A 21,731-nucleotide genomic window follows, 5' to 3' on the forward strand; every position below is an offset into this window, starting at 1 on the left:
TTTAATGGAAAGAGATCAGGACAGCAGGAGCTCAGGTGTACACAGCCCATCAGCTGCTGAACAGGTTAAAGCAGCTGGAGTTGAGCACAACTTTCTCCATCCCCCAGGTTAGACTTGGCCTCATCCTTCCTTCCAAAATAGCTTTAAGTGCACGCCTGAGTCAAAGCTAGAGCTGCTTCTGCTGCTATAAAGGCAGGAGAAGAGCTCTGTGTGGAGCTCTGTGTGGAGCACTGTGTGTTGTGCTTCATTCCAAGTAATAGCTTAGCAAGAAGAAAGGCACCACTTACTTCCCACAGCACCACAGGAGATGAGCGTCAGCACAAGCTCCAGCTCCTGGTGGCTCCATGAGGTTCATCCTCCCCAGCCCTGTTGCCAAAGTTCCCTCTGAGCCTGCACAAGTGCCTGAAGACAAGAACATTCCTAAAGCATTACTTACATCATTGGGATCCCGGCTGATGCCATCGCTCCCACCACACGGCTCGCCAGCATACCCAGGACCAAACACCACCCCATTCCCCAGCGCTTTGAGGTCACAGCTGTCTATGATCAGCCCATTGAGGGTTGCTGGTGCAGGGAGGCACGGGGGGAACCCAAATCCTGCGATTTGGCACTTCCAAACTTTCCAGAACCATGGAATGGTTTGTGCTGGAAGGGACCTTAAAGCTGATCCAGTTCCAACCCGTGCCACGGGCAGGGACACCTCCGATTAGGTGAGAAGCTGCTTCGTTTATGTGGGGTGAAGCACGACCGTGCCCCAGGTCCACAAGCCCCTTCGTTTGCAGCACCCGGGGGGACCACTGAGGCATCGCATGTCACCCACAGCAAGAATTAACAGCCGAGGAGAGCCCACCCCATCCCCGCAGCTCCCCGCGGCCAGCCCCGGCTCTCTGTACCCGCACGCCACGAAAAAGGGAACCCCGAAGGGAGCGGTGACCCCGACGTGATTCGAACACGCAGCCTTCTGATCTGGAGTCAGACGCGCTACCGTTGCGCCACGAGGTCTCGGCAGCCGCAGCTTCCGTGTGCCCACAAGAGCCGGCGGAGCGCTCCGCGCATGCGCAATTCCGGCTGCCTCCGTGGAAGCCGCCTTTGTTTGTAGCCGCGGGACCTGGCGCCGCTCCCGTACCCCTCACTGGGCTGTGCTGCAGCTCCTGCTCGGCACCCGCTCTGGGGTGACCCTGCAGCAGGGCTCGGTGGGAACACACAGGCTTGGGAAGTGATGGGACCTGCCCGTCTCCGGCCACAGCGTCCCCAGTCCCGCCTCCCTCCCATCCTGCTCCCACCCCGGCTCAGGACCGCAAGCAGCACACAAGAAACCAAGTCCATGTCTCTGAGGGGCATCATCGAGCCGGTTTATTGCAACAGCTCCATAGCTGCTTCCCTGCGTGCTCGGACAGGGAACGACCGTGCTTGGTCCGAGTGCAGATGCACAGATGCACAAGTGACCCCCTACAGCCCGCTGCTGCCATGCGCCGGGCTGCCGTGGCCCCAACCGCAGCCAGCAGCAGACAGATCAATAGGCGAGTCTCTGGGTGCAAACCGCAGCCGTGATTTGCATCTATAATTTATAGGACAACCTTGTAAACGAGGCCCGTGCCGGCAGAAGCCATCGGATCAGGGTGTTTACGGCTCCAGGGTACCCGGCAGGCACCAAAGGACACGGTCTCCATCACCTCTGCTGGATTGCTGGTCCCAGAGGGTACAGGGATGCTCCTGCAGCCCCGGCATTGATACCCCCGAGGAGGGCAGCAGAAATGTCCCCATGGGCTTTGGGAAGGGGAACATCCCGGAAGACGATGGCTTGAGAGAGCACTCCAGGGCAATGCTGCTCTGCCCCGGTTCCCCTCTTGCTGCGTTACCCGGCTTGCTCATCAGTGTGTACCGAATAGTTCCCCAGGCAAATGAGCTTTTCCACCTTTGGCTGCGAGTTTTGCAGCTACCCCAGAGTAAAAGCATTGCTGTGGGGCTGAGTTATGCCCCTAGTATTGCTCTTACCCTCATTGATCCCGTTGCCAACCATGGGTAATTGGATTAGGGGTTCTCTTGAAGAAGGAAAGGAGGAAGCTCGTCATTTACCTAAAAAAACCTGATCTCCAAACGTCTGTAAAATCCATGCTCTAAAAATCCTTATGGATACCTGCTCTGGCATGGGAAATGCTGGAGGAATCAACGCCCTGTGCGTAGATAGAGATGCTTATTTACAGCTGCCACATTCAGTGTCTGTGCATGGGAGAGGATGCCCGCCTTGCTGGAGATGCTCATTTACCATAGGAGCCTGACGGGGTCTTCTCTCTGCCCAAAGTAGAGGAAAGTCATTTACTGGCATCATGAAAACAGGCTAAAAATAGCTGGTTTCTATGGCTACTGGGGCTGGGAGACTCCTGAGGAACACGTCTGGGTAGGTCCCTCCGTGATGAAATCCAGACAGAGGGATGAAAGGAAAGGACAATAAAAAGAGGTTTAATGCTTTGCTCCTCGTTCGGCAGCACCAAGGAGATGCTGCAGGGATGGTTCTGTGCTTCCCCTCTGCTTGGTGCTGCAAGCTTCAGCAGGGCTCAATGAGGGTTTATTATGGGGGGAATTAGGCAGATTTAGTGGATGGAGCAAAGCCCCAGAGCAAACCCTTTGAGTTGAAGCAGGGCTCTGTTGGGTCCTGGCTCCCTCAGCCTGTCCTCGCCTGCTTGTGCTTGTGGTTGATGCGCTTTTGCATAGGGATGGGGCTTTTGCATAGGGATGGGGCTGAGCCACACTTAGGAGCAATCTGAGCGCTGGGGTCCAGTCCAGGCCTGCTCCTGCAGAGCTGATACCTCTGTAGACATCTCATTCTCCCTGGATTTCTGCTGCCATAAAACAAACTCCAGCCTGACCCGGATCTTTACACTTGCAGTAACTCCAGAGCAGTGATTCACCCATCCTTAGGCTCGTGTGTTCCCCATTGGTCACCACGCGTTACAGTGCAAAGCTAAAGCTACATTAGAGCACTACAGTTTGTGTTCCACCACCTTCCTTTTGGCCTACAGATAAATCCCAAGGTCCTCGCCAAGGACAGCCCTGGGGCTGCAAACCCCGAGTCCCACAGGCTGTGCTGATGTGCAAAACCAGGATCAGAACCAGGTCAGCATCTTTCCTAATCACCATTGAGATGCCCGTGCCCACCTGGAGCTGTCTGAAGCTGCCTGTTCTTTGTCCTCTGAGTACCAACAGCCTGACAAAGCTGGTGTTCTGGGGCAGCGGTTGTGTTCTGAGCTGTGGGGAAGCAGATGCACAGGGAGGATAGAGCCCAGCCATGGGCTGAAGGCATTATGAGGCTGCCTGAGATACTTCTCCATGCAGGGAGTCAGCGCGGGAACATGGAGCAGCTGGAAGAGCATCCTGCCCGCGGGAGGGAGGAAGGAGGCTTTGTCTTGTTCTCTTCTCTCGGGAACCACCTGGGATGCAGAAATAGCCCTGCCTGTGCAGACACAGCACTCAAACCCAAGCTGATGCTTGCGGGGTGTTTGGTGGAAGCTGCCCATCCTGCTGCAGTGCCTGCATCGGGATAGCCTGGGTTATTCCATAGGATCATAGAAGCACAGAGTGGCTTTTGGGTTGAAGGGACCTTCAAGCCAGGGGGCTGTGAATGTGGGGAGAGAGAAGAAGACAGAGTGTTTGCACTGTGACAAGAGCTGTCACATCCCAGCCTTCAGGAGCAGACGCTGCCCTGTTCGAATGCTGCCACTGGAAAGAGGAAAAACCCCATCTGCCCACTGTGGAGCCATGGAAGTGAGCGGAATGGGGCTCGGCTCCAGGCAGGTTTGCTACAGAAAAGGCTGGAGGCTGGTGGGAAACAATGTGGAGATGAAAGGAGCCTCAGCCGTCAATCCAGAGGTCAAGTCATTATGATGGGGGAATCAAAAAGCACCGCAAGCCGTTTATGAACACAATAGAGGTCAACCCAGGAGCAAAGCATTTTGCTCGGAGCCATGGTGGAAAACATATTGCTGCTTGGAGAGCTACATCCATCCGGGAGGTGGGAAAATAACTGCAGCTCCAGTGCTTGAGTGTGCACATGGGATGCGTTCCACGCACACGGAACGGGGGTGGGTGAGCGGTGCCTGTCTCAGGTTTACATGACAGGAATATCTGGGACACAGGGAAAACCTGAGCAGGGCAGGACACGGAGAGCGGCTTCCTGGAGTGCCAGGCACTTGCTTCATAGCACAAACCAACCCCAAACCAGCTTGGTTCTGATGTTCAGCCGCTCCTCACCAGGCAGGGCCAGGCTCTGCAGCAACAGGGCCCCAGGAAGGACAAGGTCTGGCCCCGGCTTTGGAAACCCCTCCATGTCTGTGTGTTGGGACTTGCTGGAGCAAGGGCAGGCTCGGTTGCTCAGGAGGGAGTCTCTGCCCTGCTGGTACTCAGGGTCCCTCCATCACTGCCTGCTCAGGTGCCGAGGGCGCAGCAAAAGGATAACGTCCACAGCATCCGCTTCTGCCTCTTGCAAGGTCATTCCCATGCTTTTGGCCCCACAAGAATCTAGGAAGAGGGAGGGGAAATGAGAGAAGCCGCAGGATAAATGCATTGGAGCAGATCAACACCCGCAGAGCCATTGCTCAGCCCCGGGCTCCCCTTCCCCTGCCCAGCACCATCCCCGAGCCCCCAGCCCCTGTGACCCCTCCATGCAGTGCAGGCAGAGGGTGATGCTCAGAGGGGAGAGGGGAGAAGAAAGGAGGCAGCAAATCCCACACCCCCCCCCGCAGCGTACCAAGGGGAAGGGGATGGGTCCCAAGGCGCAGCTCAGGGGGATGCACGCAGGAGCCTGCTCCTCACACTGCGGTCTCCTGCTCCGCGCTGGGCTCTTCTTTCTTCCTCTTCATCTTGCAGAAACCATGGAGCCCGCAGAAGCAAGCGAAGGTGAACTGGGGCATCACCCGGAGCAGGAGGAGAGGGTTGGGAGCACCCCAGGGAAACCTGGATGGGGATAGGGAGAGGAGTCAGGGCAGCTCCTGGGTGATGGCAATGTTCGACTTGATCTTCAGGGTCTGTTCCAGCCTGGTTGGTTCTGTGATTCCATGCACAGGGAAGGTGGAGGGTGTGGACCAGCCTCCCCCCCCCCATCACAGAGCATCACCCTGCATGGGTGCACATCCCATTATCCAGCCCCACAGCCGCTCACTCCCAATTCCCCACCCGCTGAAGGACAAGGAGGTCAACCCCACTCTCCTCAGCACTGAACAATCGGGACAGACGTGGGGACAGCTTGCAGGGCCTGGTGCATGTTTGAGGGCTGGGGGGGAGGCCCCTGGGAGCCCCTGGCACCGGCAGTTATGGCACAAAGAGGCAGAGCTGAGAGCGCGGTTCACTCCCTTTGTGTGTGCTGGTGCCCCAAAGCACAGCCCACGTCCTGGCCCCACAGCTGCAGTGTGATGATGTAAGTGAAAGGCTGGGTTTACATAGAAATAAATATCAAACATGTGCAGAAATGGTGTCTGAATGAACCCTTCATCCTCTCCCGGCTCCGTTCTTAGCTCCTGCACAGTTTGCTGGTGACCGGCTCTGATTTTGGTGCTCGATGCCCAGCGAGTCACATCTGTAGCACCAGGACCGTGCCAGCCCCCAGCCGTGCAGAGGGACCACAGCATTCACAGCTCCCTGCAATGCCTGGACTCAGTATCTGCTCCCCGTGAACAGGGAACATCTCGTAGCCTCAGTTTACCCCTCTGTGCAATGGGGGTGATGCTGCCTGGGGACCAAGTGGCAGCCTCAGTGTATGAGGCACTGCCACCTCCCGAGGCTCATGGACATTGGCAGTGGTGAGCAGAGGGTGACCTCCATCACCAGCCAGGCACTGCTGGGAGCCCCAAGCCCGCTGCCTGCAGCCCACAGCACAGCAGGGCCAACCAGGAGAACATTAAACATGGGGGAAAGAAGCCAAAGCAAGTGGGGTCTATGGGCCCTCATCGCTCCACACTCTCCCCATGATGAAGGGGGTGATCCCACATCCCTGCCTTTCCTCTTTTCCCCTTTCCAAGGGCCCAGCGGCAGCACAAAGCATCCCATTCAACCCACTCCTGCTGCTGCTCCCCATCCCCAGCCATCTGTGTACCTGTCTATAGCACCCACATTGAACCAGGCTGCTTCGGAGCTCACCCACAGTGATCACAAGCCCTTTCATGTGCCTCCCATCCTGAATGTCTCCTGAGCACACGCAGGTCTCCCTTTGTGCTGCTGCTGCTGCTTTGTGTTACCAGGCTGGGAATGGGACGTTGGAGGGAATGGCTGGGTGTGGGGCAGCGCATTGGGATGGGAGCCACTCACCTGCGAGCCCTGCATCCTCTTGGCTTTGCACAGCTTCAGCTGGGGAAGGGATGACGGGAAGGGAGAAACATTGAAACCTGTGGGAGCTGGCACCCTGGTCTGGCACAACCAGGTCTGACCCAGCACTGCCAAAACCGGGCTGGGCAAATGCTTTCCTTGCCTATGCAGGGCTCTCACCCAGTACTTGACACCCTTCATATGAACCAGGCAAACACGTCTGCACCAGACCCCCCAGGTCCCCATGGGGACCAGTCCCCCCTATACCCCTGTGGCCATCCCAGCCACTCCCCCTTGCACAAAGCCCCCCGTGAGAGCCTGGGAGGTGGGGCTGGGACCCCGGTTTCCATTAGGAGCTATTGATATATTTAGAGGAGCTTGCAGCACGGAGGCTTTTCAGGCTGCGCCTCTGCCTCCCATTCAGGCAGCAGACAATGATGAATGAGCCCTGGAGAGCAGAGGCAGCCGAGCTGAGCCCGGCGCTCCCCTTCTTGAAAAGGTAGAAAAAGGGGCAAGGACTGATTCACAATAGGAATGAACTGGCTTGGGCAGCGCTGATTTGCAAGGGCTGGGCCTGCTCCACAGCCCGGTGCTGCCCTTTCTATGCAGGGGAGATCAAATTGGCTGAAACTCCAGTGCAAACACGAGGAGCAATAAGGACGTGAAGCTGGAGAATTCCCTTTAGTGAAGTGCATCACCCCGGGCCATGTTTGTCACTGTCACAGTGATGAATTGGGAGCTGTCTGGAATCAGCATGCTCGCTTTAGCAATGGCACTTCTCCCTCAGCCCTAAGAAATGTCTTTCTGAACCAGCTGGACACAGTCTATTCCTTAAGCCAGCAATTACCCATTTCCCTGGGCAGGCAGGAGGCTGAGACAGGGCAGTGTCAGCAGGGAGGTGCAGGCAGGGATGTGGGCAGGGATACAGGCAAGGATGTAGGCAGAGGTGCAGGCAGGGATACAGGCAGTGGATGTAAGTGGGGAAGGGGTGCTTGGCTGCTTCTCTTCCCCTGCCCCAGTGTTTCCATTGCTGAGCAAGGGCATTGAATCCACTTTTAGCTACTTGGTTGGAAGAAAACCCACATGAAGTTTTGCATTTTAAACCCCACATTTCAAAGCTGCCTTTTGCCACGCTGGGGTTTGTTTTCCTGGGAAATGAGCTCATTTGCAATGGAAATTGCTCCCATGGTTTGCAGGGAACCGAATGGGATAAAGAATTCGTAGTGAAATGTAGAAACATTCCCAGAAATTCATCTCAATTGCCTTTCGTGATAGCAAGTCAGCATCGTCCACCTCTGCAGCCAGGATGCTCAGGAGGGTCTGGGGATCACCAGCCTGGTTCTCTAAGATCCACTTAGGAGACACCCTTGGAGAAGCCCAGAGCTCACGGGACCTTCTTCCCATAATATAGCATCGAATCACAACCTGGCTTTGGATGCAGCGAACTTAAAGCTCCTCCAGCTCCAACCCCTGCCACGGGCAGGGACCCCTTCCACTGGAGCAGCTTGCTCCAAGCCCTGTGTCCAACCTGGCCTTGAGCACTGCCAGGGATGGGGCAGCCACAGCTTCTCTGGGCACCCTGTGCCAGCGCCTCAGCACCCTCACAGGGAAGAGCTTCTGCCTCAGAGCTCATCTCAGTCTCCCCTCGGGCAGGTTAAAGCCGTCCTGCAGGAGGGTGGGTGCAGCCCTGGGGCTGTGTTTCAGTTTAATGCCAGTTTCGCTGGTGCTCAGCCAAGCTTTCAGAATCTATTTCCTTTATCCTCCCCCCCCTTTCCCCCCACAAACCTTGGCCATCTCGCTGCTTACAACCAGCCCTACGAGAAAACCGCCTTCAAAGCACTTCCTATAATGAGCAGCGCCGCATTAGAAACCCAACAACGACGGGGCCGGGCTAAAACTAACCTGCAAAGCAGCAGCATCCCTTTAAGGGGAGATAATGAAGGGCGAAGATGCTGCCTGGCGTGTTTGCAGAGCAGCAGCGCTAATTAAAACACGGCTCCTGTAAAGTCTGCTGAGCCCATTGGTTCTTCCCCCCCCCCATTCATTTGCCCGAGGAAGGCAGAGTCGCCAGGGTCCTCATTAGAGAGATTTCACTGGCTGCAGTTAATGGTTGTAATTAATAGGTGCAATAAATTTCCAATGGGCAGCCCGGGTGTTCATTAGCCCTGGGCTGACTCAGCACCGGTGGCCTCCCCGCTTCCTAAAGAACCCATTTCCAAGCAGGAGGGAGGGGGAAGGTGCTCCATGGCACAACCGGCGCAGGCGGCATTCCCTGCCCGGAGCAGAGCTGGATAAAGCATTCCCATCCAATCCCACATTTGTCTCCTTTTTGTCCCGCCGGAGGTTGTCCGAGTTCGGTGCGGGATCAGCGCTCGAGGAACTGAACCCTCTGGTGCAAAGGGGGGGTAAATACCCGGGATAATGTCATGGATCAAAGCCTGGGGAAGCTGCTCATGCAAAGCGCAGCCCCACACGTGGATGGCTCTGCCTGCTGGGGGTGTGGGGTGCACTGTGGTTTCTTGTGCCCTCCGGGCATCCTGTGCTTTCAGATCTCCCCAGGCTCCCACTGAGCAGCATTCCCTCTATAGGGTAACCCGGTGCTGCTAGCGAGGTGCTGGGAGTCCCACTGTGTCCCATTAGGACTTGGTGCTGTCACAGCTTTGATTAAGGCCCCAGCTTTTCAGTTCATTATCATCTGGCTGTAATTAAACTATTAATAATTGGCACTTATCTCCTGGGATCAGCATCCATGGGGCTGGGTGACCCAGCGCTGCTCCTGCTCCTCTTCCAGCGCACAGAGGCAAATCCCATCCCGATCCCCACGCGGGTTAGCAGCAGGCAGTGATCCCAGTGGGATGAGAGCCCTGCTCTCCCCAGCACTATGTGGGAGCTGTGCACAAGCCTCCTGGTTCTCACATTCCTGTTGCCACGAGGGATGCCCGGGAACGCGGATACGGGATGGGGACTCTGTGTCGGGGCATGCGGCTGCGCTTTGCCTTCCTGCAAGGCAGCGCAGGACAAGCCCGTGCCTCATCCACCGGCATGGTGGATCCATCCCCATCTGGGATACGGTGGATGCCTCACTCATGCACAGCAGTTATCTGTAATTAGCAGCTTGTCCCACTGCGCTCCTGGGATTTCAGGAAGGCCCAGGGACTGCTGGAGGGGTCCATCTGCTCCAGCACCTTCCTTTGCGGGTGCCTTTGGGTGCAGCTGGCCAGGAGCCACCTTTGCAGTGGCTCTTCCTCAAGCTCACTCCTCTGGACCCGGGATGGGATTTCAATCACTGCATTTCAATGATAGGTGTGTACCCAAGTTCTCGAAGATGCTTTGGGAACGCCAGCCTCATCTCCTGCTTTAGTTAATGCCCCGAATGCTGTGTAAGCACAGCAACCAAGGGGTTCTGCTTTGCCCAGTAATCGCAGCCGCAGGTAGAGCCTGTGCTAATTGAAAGGTGCTGGAGCTGCTGCTGGGAGGTGGATGCCAGACAAGCCGAGAGCTCACCTGGTGCTGGCAACACCTCCTCTTGGCCATGGACCTTTTCCAGGGGTCCCTGCCAATGCCTTTTGCATGGCTCCCATCAGAACACTTGTCCCATGAAGGGCTTCCAGCCCGCCCTGGGGTCAAACACTGAACACCACAAATCAAACCCTCGTGGGGGGAGCTGGAGCTCAGCAAGGAATGGTGAGAAAGAGGTTGGGTCCCCTGGCTCCTGAGCACAGCCACCCCATCCCATGGACCCATTCAGTTCATCCCATCCTGGCTGCTCCAGCCACAACCCCATGGAAACCCAGTCGTGGTTGCTCCATCTCTTCCCTGCTTAATGCCTGCCTTGCTAAAAGGAGAATCAATGGTGTACAAGGCAGTGAGAGCAAGTCTCGGGTGGAGCATCTGGCCAGCACAGTGCAGACAGGCTGCCCATAGCACTGCTCTCATCAGTTGGTATCTGCCCAACAGCCACCAAAATACTGATGAGTGTTTGCATCCCTCCGTGCTCTCTTCACCATGGGCAGCCACCACCGGAGATGGGTTCTGAACCCCTGCACCAGGATCCCCAATAGCTCTTCCCCCAGTGTTTGCCAGAACCTTGCTAGGGGGCTTGAGGCTGGCCTGGGGTTTTATTGCAGCCACTGACCCCCCAGAGAGGGGTTTGCTCATTGCTTCCCCAGTGAAACGTTTTGGGTTGCACAAAATGGCAAACCTGGGTATTTCTGGTTGATTTGCCCTGTTCTCCCTGACTTGGGGGCTAATGGCACCCTCACACCAGGATCCCCATGCTGGGATGGGAGCAGCAGGACCAAGCCATGCGTGTCCACCAGCGTCAATGGCTCCGGGCAGCCATTGTCAGGGGTGAATTTTCTGAATGAGCAAATCCTCATTAAGAAATAATTAAACCAGGCCGGGGAGGTTGGCTCCATCCTTTCGCTTTGACGAATGCTGCTTGGTTTTGCTGCTTTCTGGGCCCCAGCCTTGCCAGCTCTCCTGCTTTCATTGTTGGAACTCAGGGGATTTCACGATTCTCTTCCTTCCACACCTCCCTGAGTCATGGGATTGCAGCTGAGCCTCAGCTCCGAGCTCTTTCAATCACTGCTCCTTTTAAAGGTGCATTCCAGGCTGGTGAAATAAGCGTGGAAGCCTGACACCAGGTGACCCACGGTGCAGGAGGGGAGAGGACAGGGAAAGAGAAAAGAGAAATCGCTCCTTCCTGCTTGGCAAAGGTGGTTTGGAACCCCCACCAGTGCGCAGGTGCTGACAGAGGCAGCAGAGGCTGTGGTGATGGGGTCTGCAGTGATGAGATCTGCAGTGATGGGATCTGCAGTGATGGGATCTGCAGTGATGGGGTCTGCAGTGATGGGATCTGCAGTGATGGGATCAGCGGTGATGGGCTCTGCAGTGATGGGGTCTGCAGTGATGGGGTCTATGGTGATGGGATCTGCAGTGATGGGGACTGCAGTGATGGAGTCTGGTGATGGGGTCTGCAGTGATGGGATCAGCGGTGATGGGCTCTGCAGTGATGGGATCTGCAGTGATAGGGTCTATGGTGATGAGGTCTGCAGTGATGAGGTCTGCAGTGATGAGGTCTGCAGTGATGAGATCAGCAGTGATGAGATCAGCAATGATGGGGTCAGTGGGGATGGGGTCAGTGGTGATGGGGTCTGTGGTGATGGGGTCTCTTCCCACCCCATCCACCTTGCTCTCCAGGCTGCTGTGCTCACAGACATTGATCTGTGTTTAACAAGTGCACTACTCGTCCTGCTCTCTGATTAAACCTGTCCTTCCCAATGCTCCCGGCCACACATCCGTGGTCCATGGGCTGGCTGTGGCCTCATGGTCACCGCAGGGATGGATCCTGCCCGGTCTGCAGCACCCCTGGAAGGGTCACGATCGGTGGGGAGATGGGGCTGGAGGTGCTGGGCTGTTCTCAGCCCCCAGGACACCCACCGACAGCAGGAAGGGCTCCTGCTGTCACCTGCAGGCGTTTCAGTGCCCTTGGCCATGCCCTTGGTCTCTGCCTGATGCTTTTGTTCCATGGGGCTGCAGGTGGGGACGCTTTGAACCGTGTGAGAAAAGCTCTCACTGCCAAAGAAAAGCAGCTCTGAATGGGGACGACGGCGCCTGAAAGGCCGAGCCCCCCCATCCCCGTCCCCCTTTGTCTGTCCCTGTGCTCTGCAAGGCTTCAATGCCCCCTTTCTCTTGTTACCAAATAAATATGAGTGATTAAAAAGGGATCAGGAGTCCGGGCGGGTGCGGAGGTGCCTGGAAGGTGCAGTCCCTCCTCTGTGTAGCCCATGGCTTTTTGCCCTACATGAGTTAGGCAAAGCAATCACATAGGAATAAAAAGCCATAGACCACAGCAGAGGGCTTACCCAGGATAAGCCAGCAGTCTTTGGGGAAAGAAAAGGAAGAAAGGGGTAAAGGAGGTGGGAGGGAAAGCAGCCCTTCCGTCTATGTGGTCCTCCCTCCCTGCTTAAAAGACAACGTGCCATAGCCTGGATCAATGGCAGCATGGCCAAGGAGCAGGCAGGGAAATGGTTTAGCCTCCCTCTGCAGTGTCCTGGCCACAGCTACACCTCGTCTGTCCGTGCATTCCCCATCACACCTTTTGTGCTGCTTTTAAGTATCCCAGTAAACCCCTGAGCTACAACGCAGTCACCCTGGCTGCCAATGGAGCAGCACAGACGCACGCAAGGTGATGTGTTCCATGGGGCGCTCCCATCTCCGTACCCCCGGAAGATGCATCCCAGGACAAGGCGATGTCCATGGGGAAAACACCTCCAGCAGCTCCCCCAGGAGCCGGACACAGCCCTTACCCTTAGCAGCAGCCTCTCCACCTCCCTGTGCCCGGGGGCACCAGAACTGCCCAGGCTGTCCCTGGGAAAGCACCAGCCTCTGCCTCCATCCTTTTCCCTGCCAGGACTCACTCATTCCGCAGCAGTGACTGCTGATTGCCAGGAGCTGATGAGGTCAGCTCTGCCACTGAGGGTAGGAAACTCCCTTTCTTGTTGCCCTAGCACGAATCCTTGGGAAATTCAACGTTTCTGAAGCTATGCAGCAGCCGGCTTTGGAGGGAGGAAGGAATTTGCCCGCTGCCGTTCAGAATAGCAGTGAACATGACTTCGACCGACAAACCGAGCTTCCGAAGCACACGGGTAGCTCTGAACTGGTGTTTCCCAAGGTTTTACCTCTTTTAACTCCCATACGTGAATGGGAAAGGGAAAAAAGCCACTTTCTGACGCAACCACGCTCCCGGCCCGGCCCCTGCACCCTGCAGCAGCCGCAGGAGGATGCACCCACGTGCAGCCCCTTGGCACGAGCATCATCTGGCCTTGGTGTTGCATCCTTGGGTACTCTGGGGAGCGCCTCCAGCAAATATCCTGGGGTGCTGTGTGCACGCAGGACCCCCACCTATGGGTCTGCCCCCCAGCTCCGGCACCAACCCAACCCCTTGGTCCCCAGGGGTACACTAAGGACACTTTCATTGCACATCGAGGGGTAGATCTGAACTTAGTAACTCTTTGGGTATGGCCCTCTCTGCTTTGTGGCTCTGCTTTGGCACCCAAGACCTTCCCAAGGAGATTGCACCCATCACAGGACAGCTCCAGTGCCCGCATCAGAGCACAGGGACACGTCCCCATCCCAAAACCCCAGCCCCGCACCACAGGGACCCGAGGACAGCCCAGAGCATGGCTGAGCTCACCTTTGGCAGCATAGCATCCTCTCCATGGGAAGACACCAGGATACCCAGCACTGGACTTGGGATGGCATCACCTGCACCATCCTCTCCTGGCCCTGCCAGCAAACCCCAGCACACAGGGATGTGCAGGGATGCTCAGGGATGTGCAGGGATGCTCGGGGATGCGCAGGGATGTGCAGTGATGCGGGTGCCCCTCATCCCATCACCTCCAAGCCCCGCGTGGCTACGGGGGGTCCCGTTTGTGGATCCCAGGCTCCTGCTGCCATCCCCATGGCTCTGCGGAGCCTCGCTGTGTGTTGCATACTTGAAATGGTTTTGCACCGAGGGGCTGGAGGGAGGGAGGGAGCGGGGGGTCAGGTATTTCTCCATCCCCAGCTCCGGAGAGCTGGTAACAAAGGCACTATTGAACTGCAGCCTCTGGTCTGTGAAGCAGAAACCTCTTGTATCTACTTCACTGCCTTTGATCTAACTCCCCCAGTGGGATGGATATTACTCATGTCCTGCTGCTCGGGTACTGCTGCCAGCATGGGACAGGGGGGAACAAGCCCCCTCTTGTCACCCTTGGTTTGGGAAGCATCCTGCCCACACCAGGCAGGGGCACCCAGTGCCCATCTCTGCTGCTGTCCTTCCCTATGGCCCCTCTTCATCCCTTCTCCATCCCAGACCTCGGGGTCTATGTGCGGGCACCGGAGCGTAGAGGCGGGAGGAGCAGGGCTCTGCACTCGCATTCCTCTTCTGTAATTAAAGCCGGTGCGCTGGGTGGAGGGGGAAATTCCCAAAGGGTTTTGCTGGCATCTGGACAAGGGTCAGACAATGAGAACATTTGACAGGGAGCCCAAATCCGCTCTGTCTTGGATCAACGCTCAAAGCCTCCCCCGTGCGCTCTGTCCCGCCTTGGGGAAGGTGGGGGGCTCTTTGGTGGGGAAGGGGGGTGGGAGCCTGGGGACTGTTTCACAATGCCCCCCCCCCCAAGCCTTTATTCCTGCCAGGCTGCCCAAAATCACAGCACTGAGACCACGCTCCCACCGGGATCCCCAGGAGAATCCCAAGTAAAGGCACCAATAGCAGACCTTGGTCTTACCAGTCCTGGGGGCACCGGGATGCTCGGACAGCCCGGTGCAACCACCCCAGGTACCCAAAAGCACTTGAGTGCCTTTGGAAATCTCATTCTCCGGCTTGCAGGAACCCTGCTCCCAGCAGCTCCCAGCAGGACCGGAGAGGCAGGAGAGGGCATCGCCTCTGGGGGTACCTGCATGACGGTACCCAAAGTGAGAGCACCCAAAATCACAGCACCAAAGGAAGCCAATGGCTCTGAGCACTGCTTCACCTTTCCCAGGGCTCATCCCTCCCTTCCCCAGCTCCCTGCCCATGTCTCAGGAGTGGGAAAAGCCTCTCCAGGGCTGCCTCCATCCCCGCTGCAAGGTGGAGAGAAATAACACGTACCTTATGAGTGGGAAGGGTGGGTGGACAGATGGACGGACAGATGGACGGATACTCAAGAACAGAGACCGACCGAGCTGGGCACACCTAAAGGATATTGTTTTCCACAGAAATCCATAGCAGTTGCATCCCTATCAGCCTTTCTTTTAGGGGATCACCTGCAGTCCCCTCTCCCCATTCCCTCTCCAGCTCATGCCCCAGGGCAGGGAGTGCAGGACCCAACTCTCGCTTCGCTCTCAAACATTCTGTTAGAACTTGGGGAGCAGTTGAAGTCAGTTGGGCAATGATCCATTTTCAAGCTGTCTTGACAACTGGCTCCAGCACAGCAAGATTAGATCTACTAATCACATTTATAAGGCGCCCAGGATCATGAATTGGGTATTTGGAGAGTATTTGTCATTGTAACAATGTCGTTTCCCAGCCTTCAGCAGGCATTACCTTGTCCTCCAAGCCATTACGGGTGGACTTTTTGGCTTTATAGAAACATTTACATGGGGAAGAGGAGGCTCCAAAGCAGCTCTGGTTGCAGTGCTCTGTACAGCTGAAGGTGCACGTTGTCTGTCTCTTGTATGTCCCATGGATAGGGTGATACTGGGGTTCTTTATGGATTTTAACTAGCTTTCTCATCACCGTATATCTCGTCATTGTAACGGACGGATATAACCCAAAGCTTTGCAGGATGCTCTATAAACCCCCTTACAGGCAATACGAGGGAGGGCAGGTGAGCTGAACAACATCCGGGATCACACAGCGCATCCTTAGTGCTGAGCCTGGGAAAGCCACGCGGTTCTGCATCCCTGCCGCGCCTGAGGATGAGACCACACTGCCTGCAGCACCCTGTCCAAGACAAGCCGGAGATGTGCCCAACAAGCCCTGCCTGCAGCAGCAGTCACAGCCTGCGCACAGCCGCTGCCGCCGGCGCTGCTGCAGCGCATGGAGCGGAGACCAGACAGACCCCAGGCTCCCTCCATGGGGTGTTCTGGCAGCCACAGCAAAGGAAAAGGCCAAAATAGCCCCGGTTCCGCAGGTGCCACCGCACGCTCCTTCAGGACACAGCATAAACCTGATTTGTCCGAGAGGGAAGAGGAGGAGCCCTGCACCCAGCTCTGGGGCAGCAGCACCGGAGGGACCTGGAGCTGTTGGAGCGAGTCAAGAGGAGGGCACGGAGCTGCTGCGAGGGTTGGAGCAGCTCTGCTCTGGAGCCAGGCTGAGAGAGCTGGGCTGGGGCAGCCTGGAGAAGAGAAGGCTCCTGAAGGGGAGACCTGAGAGCAGCTCCAGTGCCTGAAGGGGCTGCAGGAAAGCTGGAGGGGGCAGGATGAGCATCACCCCTGCACCTTCAGCTCCCCTGGGGAGACACTTCCCTGAAACCTGCCTCCGGTGACTCCAGTGCCTGGAGGGACATCACTCTGGGCACAGCCTTGGGAAGGAAAGAGCTCAACCCATCTCCCACCATCGCAAATCAGGGCAGAATCCACTGAACCAGACCCCAAACCCCCTTTGCACATGCCTTCACCATCCCAGGCACAAGCTCAAACAGCACCTCTAAAGCCCCAGCCCCAGCTCCCTCCTGGGACAGGAGCAGAGACTGGAATTCACACCAGAGCTTCACAGCGGGTTTGAAGGGGGTTTAAGCACCCATATCCACGGAGTCTCCTTTTCCTCACTGGATTTGCACTGGCGCAAACAAGAGAAACTGCAGCCTCCTTTACAAACACCGCTGCCCCTGCCCTCACCAACCTGCGCATGCAATAGAGCGCTCCTGGCAGGAGCTCCATCCAGGCTGTGCTGCGGTGAAGCCTCATGTGAGCTTCCACCAAACCCTCCCAGGGGTGGGTGAACCAAGTCAAGGCACCAAGAGGTGAAGCTGGCTCTTGCCTCGGGCTCTGCAGGGTCTCTGTGTGGTTGTGTTGAGCTGGCAGCCCCGGAGGGACCATCTCCTGCAAGCCCAGCTCAGGCTCACCCAGCTCATGGGTGCTCCTTGTCCTCTGCTGTCATCAGCAGCTCAGTGCAACAGGCAGTGTGCAGGGACAGCAGCACCGAGCGGAGGAGATGTGGGGCTGGGATAAGACACAGCACAGGTTAACCCTGGAGAGGGGACCAACAGGTTTGTATGGGCTGAGTGGGGAGGTTTGGGGAGCATCGTGGGTGCATCCTCTGTGTCAGGGGAGGCATTTGTGATGTGAGGTATTTGTGTTCCGTCTCCTGCTGGCCCTGCTGTTCGCTGCTGCCAGTGATTTCTCACATGCTGCTGACAAGTCATCAGGGACACAATGTGATACCCATTAGCATGAGGCGAGATTCTGGTGGAGAGTGTCTCTGTTGCACTTTGGAGACCTTCCCTCCATCGCTCCCCATGCTGGGCAGGGCACCTGGGTCCCATTGCTCCTTCCCAAGGGAGGAGAGAAAACAAACCCCATGGGGAGACCCATAAGCACAGTGTGAAGGTGGCCCCAAGCCCATACCTGAGCCTGTTCTCTCTGCCTGGAGCCGTCCCAGCCCTGGTCCCACCCGACCCTGCTGCTGCATCCCACCGCTCCCTGGGGATGCACAGACACAAAGCAGGAGGGGACATCCCTTGGGTCCCTTATTCTCTAATAACCACAGGCTACCACAGCGCAGACCCAGGGGTGCACCCAGGCTCATGGGCACACACGCAGAGCACCCAAATCTCTGCACAAGCCCACAGGAACTGTTTGGTGTCCCCAGACCCCGCCAGCCCTCAGGTCCCTTTGGTTTCACCACCCCGGCACATCCGAGATAACGGCAGCAACCAAATGACACCCAAACCAAGGCAATTCCTATCTCCAAGTCATTCATTTCCTCTCCCCTCGCTGACATCACCGCTCAGGTTAATACATGCAGCACTTCCCTTATCTTTCCTTGGGATTACCTCATCGGAGAGCACCCGGAGAGCCTCCCTCTGTGTGCCAAATACCAGCACTGGTGCCGGAGCTGCAAGTTTGCAGCCGGAGGAAGGACTGCTCAGATGCAGCTCCAGCAATCCCGACCACACCAGCCCCTCGTGCTGTTCTCCTGCAGGATTCAGTGGTACTCAGCAAGGCACAGGCACCAACAAATCTGTTCTTTGCCCTTCAGTTCCCACTCATCGCAAAGCAAAGCACGCTCTGCACCAGGCAGAGTTCCTCCTTCTCTGCAATCGGGGCTGGTGCAAGGGCTTTGTATCTATTGCCATCAATGCAAAAGTGTTTGCACACACACACACACAACACCCCCCCCCCCCCCCCCCCCCCCAGTCCTACAGAACACCCCCACTTCTTGTGTGTGGTACTTAGACAGAAACTTAGCATATGCACATGAGCATGTATTCATGTGCAGGACCACTCATACAAGTGCACGCTTCATCCTGAAATCCAGCACTTAAAGAGCTCACGTGTAATTTAGCTGGTGAGTACATTAACATGTGTTGCATGTAATTGTGTGTCAGCATAAGTAACATGATTACACGTGAATATGTGTATATACATATATGCACACGTATATACACACATATGCACACATATATACACATATACACACACATATACACACATATACACATATAGACACATGTGTATAAACACATATATACACATATAGACACATGTGTATAAACACATTTACACACACATCCCCACAAACGTTCATATAGTGATGGATTTTGACCGGTTGGTGATTATTCTCCCCTAAACCAAAGAGGATTCAATTTGTTTCAGCTGATTACATTTATACCCACAAGAACATAACTTCATCTAACAAGAATATATGCAAGTGAATGCCACACATTAGCTACAGCACCGCGTGAGCAGCTGTTAATGTGCATACATCCACACACAGAACACTCTCAGCGCACACAATGAGCAGAGGAAGGACCTGACTTGCTTTGGGGTGCCCATAGGCATTGCCTGGGGCGGGGAGCAGCGCAGGTAACACACGGTGGCCGCGTGTGGTTCACATGTGCTCATGAGATGCCCATCGCACACGGAGCGTGCACACGCTCCTCCTGAGTGCCCCGCTCCCCCCATGCGCACACAACTCAGGCAAGACTTGAGACAAAGAAAGGAGACAAACGCTGCCTTACTTCGCTTTCCTCCTCCTTTTGCTCTCCTCCGTCTCTCCTCCCGCCGCCTCCGCCGCGGGACGTCAGCGGGACGGCGATTCTCGGCTGGGGATCATGGCAAGCAACTTAAGGCAGCCGGCGCGGAGGGCAGGAGCAGCTCGGGCAGCACGGCAGGAGGAGGAACAAAAGCCCAGCAGTGCCAGAGCGGTGCTCGATAGGTGTCTTCCCAATTGCGGAGGGGGCCGCGAGGCTGTGTGTGGCTGCAGGGCGGGAGGAGGCGGGTAGAAGGGGCGATGGGAAGAGGCCTCCCCGCAACCCCGGGCTGAGGTTAGTGCATAAATTACTTCCCCATTGAGCCGCGCACACGGCTGCATTCCCGCTGCTCCGCTTCCCGTTCCCGGCGCAGCCCACCGCCGAGGCACCCGGTCCCCCCGGCGCGGGGATGCCGGCTCGCCCCATCCCGCCTCTCTCCCGCTTTCTCCCTTCCTGCTTTGTCTTCAGCCCCGTCTCCCAGCCAGGCAGACACAAAAGAGCCTCTGACCTGGGAGGAGAAATGCCCATTTCCAGGAGAGAGCCCAACTCCCGAGCGCTCCGGTGCGTGCTTTCGGCAGGCAGGGGGATGAAAAGGAGCTGGTAGGGCTCTCAATCGGAGGCAGGATTCCTTCCCTAATGAGTGTAATTAGCAGAGTGAGGATAGGAGCGTGTTTCTCTGGCTGCTCCCCGCATCTTTCCATGTCTCCGAGCGCCAGCCTCCCTGTGCTCTTCCACAGGCTTTTGGGAAACGGCGTTTCTCCACTTCCAGGAGCTGCCGGGGCAGGAGCTGTCCTTGGATGCAGCTACCAACACGCACTCCAGCTGCCTGAAGCTCCCCCTCCACCTCCGTCTCAAAATAGAGGGGTTCAGACAGGATTAAATCCCAAAACACACATCCTGAGTCTTCCGGAGCTGCCGAGGGGAAGACAAGTCGGATCTGGGACTTGGCTTTTTCACTTGCTCATTGCCATCCATCCACTTCAGCGCTCATAAATCCCGAGCTGTCAGTGGAACAACGGGTGATTCAGTGGGGATTTAGCCAAGCTTCAGACCCGTGGAGCGAGCCAGATCCTCCTCCCGCGGCAGTGCCTGACCCAACATGAGCATGGCATTACCTCACCCCGCGCTCTGTTGGGATGCTCTCCCTGGCGGGTCCCATAGAGCGGGCAAGGACCCTCTTCATCTCTGCCCTGTGGATACCCCCTCAGCAATCCCAGCAACCCAAATTCTGCCTGGGATTAGCCTAAGCATTGATTTGGCCGCATCGGTCCAGGTGAGCACAGCGAGCGCCTGTGATGAGAATGGGGATGCAGCAGGCATCCTGCGCATCCTTCTCCCAAACAGGGAGAAACAGCAGCAGACATCCCATGCATCCTTCTCCCAAAGAGGGAAGGGGCAGCAGACGCAGCAGGCTGGGAGATGTGTGGGGCCCATGGGCCTAATGACCTGCTTGGCGGGGTTGACCACACAAGCTGGAGGAGAAGCAGGAGCACCCGGATGCAACGCTGGGGGCTGCGTCAGGGCAGGAGCGGCCAGGGAGGGCTGTGCTGTCTCTCAGCATCTGCTCGGCTCTGACATTGTGCTCACTTGGGCTTTCTTTTAATTGCCTTGATGTCCCTGATTTGCATAATCCCCAGAATGCAGCAGGACTTTTGCTCTCAGCTAATAAATAGATGACAAAAATAAATGTGTCATGAAAGATTTGCTTCCATTCCTTCCCTCTGCGATCAGCGAGAAACGATGCTCGCGGCGTCGAGCTCGCAGGAGCTGTCAGCCTGGCCTGCCATAAGCACCGAGGTTCGCTCTGCCCCTGGTGCGCAGCTTGCCCAGATGCTAAGCTGAAGCCACGAGCTGGGAGCAGGAGGAAAAGGCGGCTGTGGAAGGAGAGGATGAGCTCCTCACCCCCATTGTCCCTGCAAAGCCCTTCCCACCAAAGTCACCCTAAAGCAGGCTGACGAAGTGGTGGTGGAAGGACTGCAGAGCACACAACGGTCCATCCTTGTGTTCATGGTGTATTTGCAGGCAGCGACAGCCAGGCAGGTACCTGTGGTGCCCTATTTTTAGATGTATTTCCTTCAAAATGACAGGGCACTGTGGCTTCCTCTCCTCCCTATCACAGCAGCCAGCCCTCTGCTCGCAGCGGAGCTCCACTACTCATGGAATTAGTTCCCTTAGCTGAGAAAAAGAGCATTTGCTCTGCTGTGAGTATCCATGAGGCTGGGAAAAGCACCGTGTGTTTGCTGCAGGATGATTTTCCCCTTGGTTTTATAAGGACTTGGCTGGAGGCACGGAGCATCAATGGGAATGCCAAAGTTCCCAGCCCAAAACAGCCTTAATGGGCTCAAAGGTTTAAACCAGGGGCTGCCACTATCCCTGGAAATCTTTGCTCCAGTGTGGGGCATCTCCCTGGGCTGGAGCTGCTGAGCATCACACCTGCATCATGTCGGAGCAGAGGATCCCTTCTGAGCGTCAGGGTTTGGATGTGATGGAAGGCAGCAGTGAGGCTCTTCAGGTCATCATCTGAAGGTGTAGTAGAGATGGGCACTGCACAGAGGGTGCCAGCAGCATCTGGAGATCCCACCTCGTGCATCCAGCAGTTGGGATTAGTTTTTCCTTCCTGCAGCCCTGTGATTCTGGAGGATTCTCAGCTCTTCTATAAAACCTCCTTGACATTTCCAACTGTTTGTTGGGAAAAGCCTGAAAACAGGAATC

The 21,731-nt window shown here is 56.5% G+C and overlaps 1 protein-coding gene and 1 non-coding gene across 2 annotated transcripts; both read right to left on the bottom strand.

Annotated features, from left to right (window-relative positions):
- Nucleotides 1–930: 930 nt before the first annotated feature.
- TRNAW-CCA (transfer RNA tryptophan (anticodon CCA)) lies at nt 931–1,002 on the bottom strand. The gene has a single exon. It is a non-coding gene; the product is annotated as a tRNA-Trp (tRNA).
- Nucleotides 1,003–4,381: 3,379 nt separating this feature from the next.
- On the bottom strand, nt 4,382–20,360 carry BLACAT1 (BLACAT1 overlapping LEMD1 locus). Its single transcript, XM_057400676.1, has 3 exons — nt 19,528–20,360; nt 4,745–4,950; nt 4,382–4,515 (listed from the first exon to the last, which is right to left on the bottom strand). The coding sequence occupies exons 1-2, from the start codon at nt 19,545–19,547 to the stop codon at nt 4,806–4,808; spliced, it is 165 nt and encodes a 54-aa protein (XP_057256659.1). The 5' UTR covers nt 19,548–20,360; the 3' UTR covers nt 4,382–4,515; nt 4,745–4,805.
- Between the last annotated feature and the right edge of the window lie 1,371 nt (nt 20,361–21,731).

This window comes from Pezoporus wallicus, unplaced genomic scaffold (genome assembly GCF_028554395.1).
Source record: "Pezoporus wallicus isolate ANWC-B61680 ecotype Strahan unplaced genomic scaffold, APGP_CSIRO_Pwel_v1 scaffold_7736, whole genome shotgun sequence".
Classification (NCBI taxonomy): Eukaryota; Metazoa; Chordata; class Aves; order Psittaciformes; family Psittacidae; genus Pezoporus; species Pezoporus wallicus.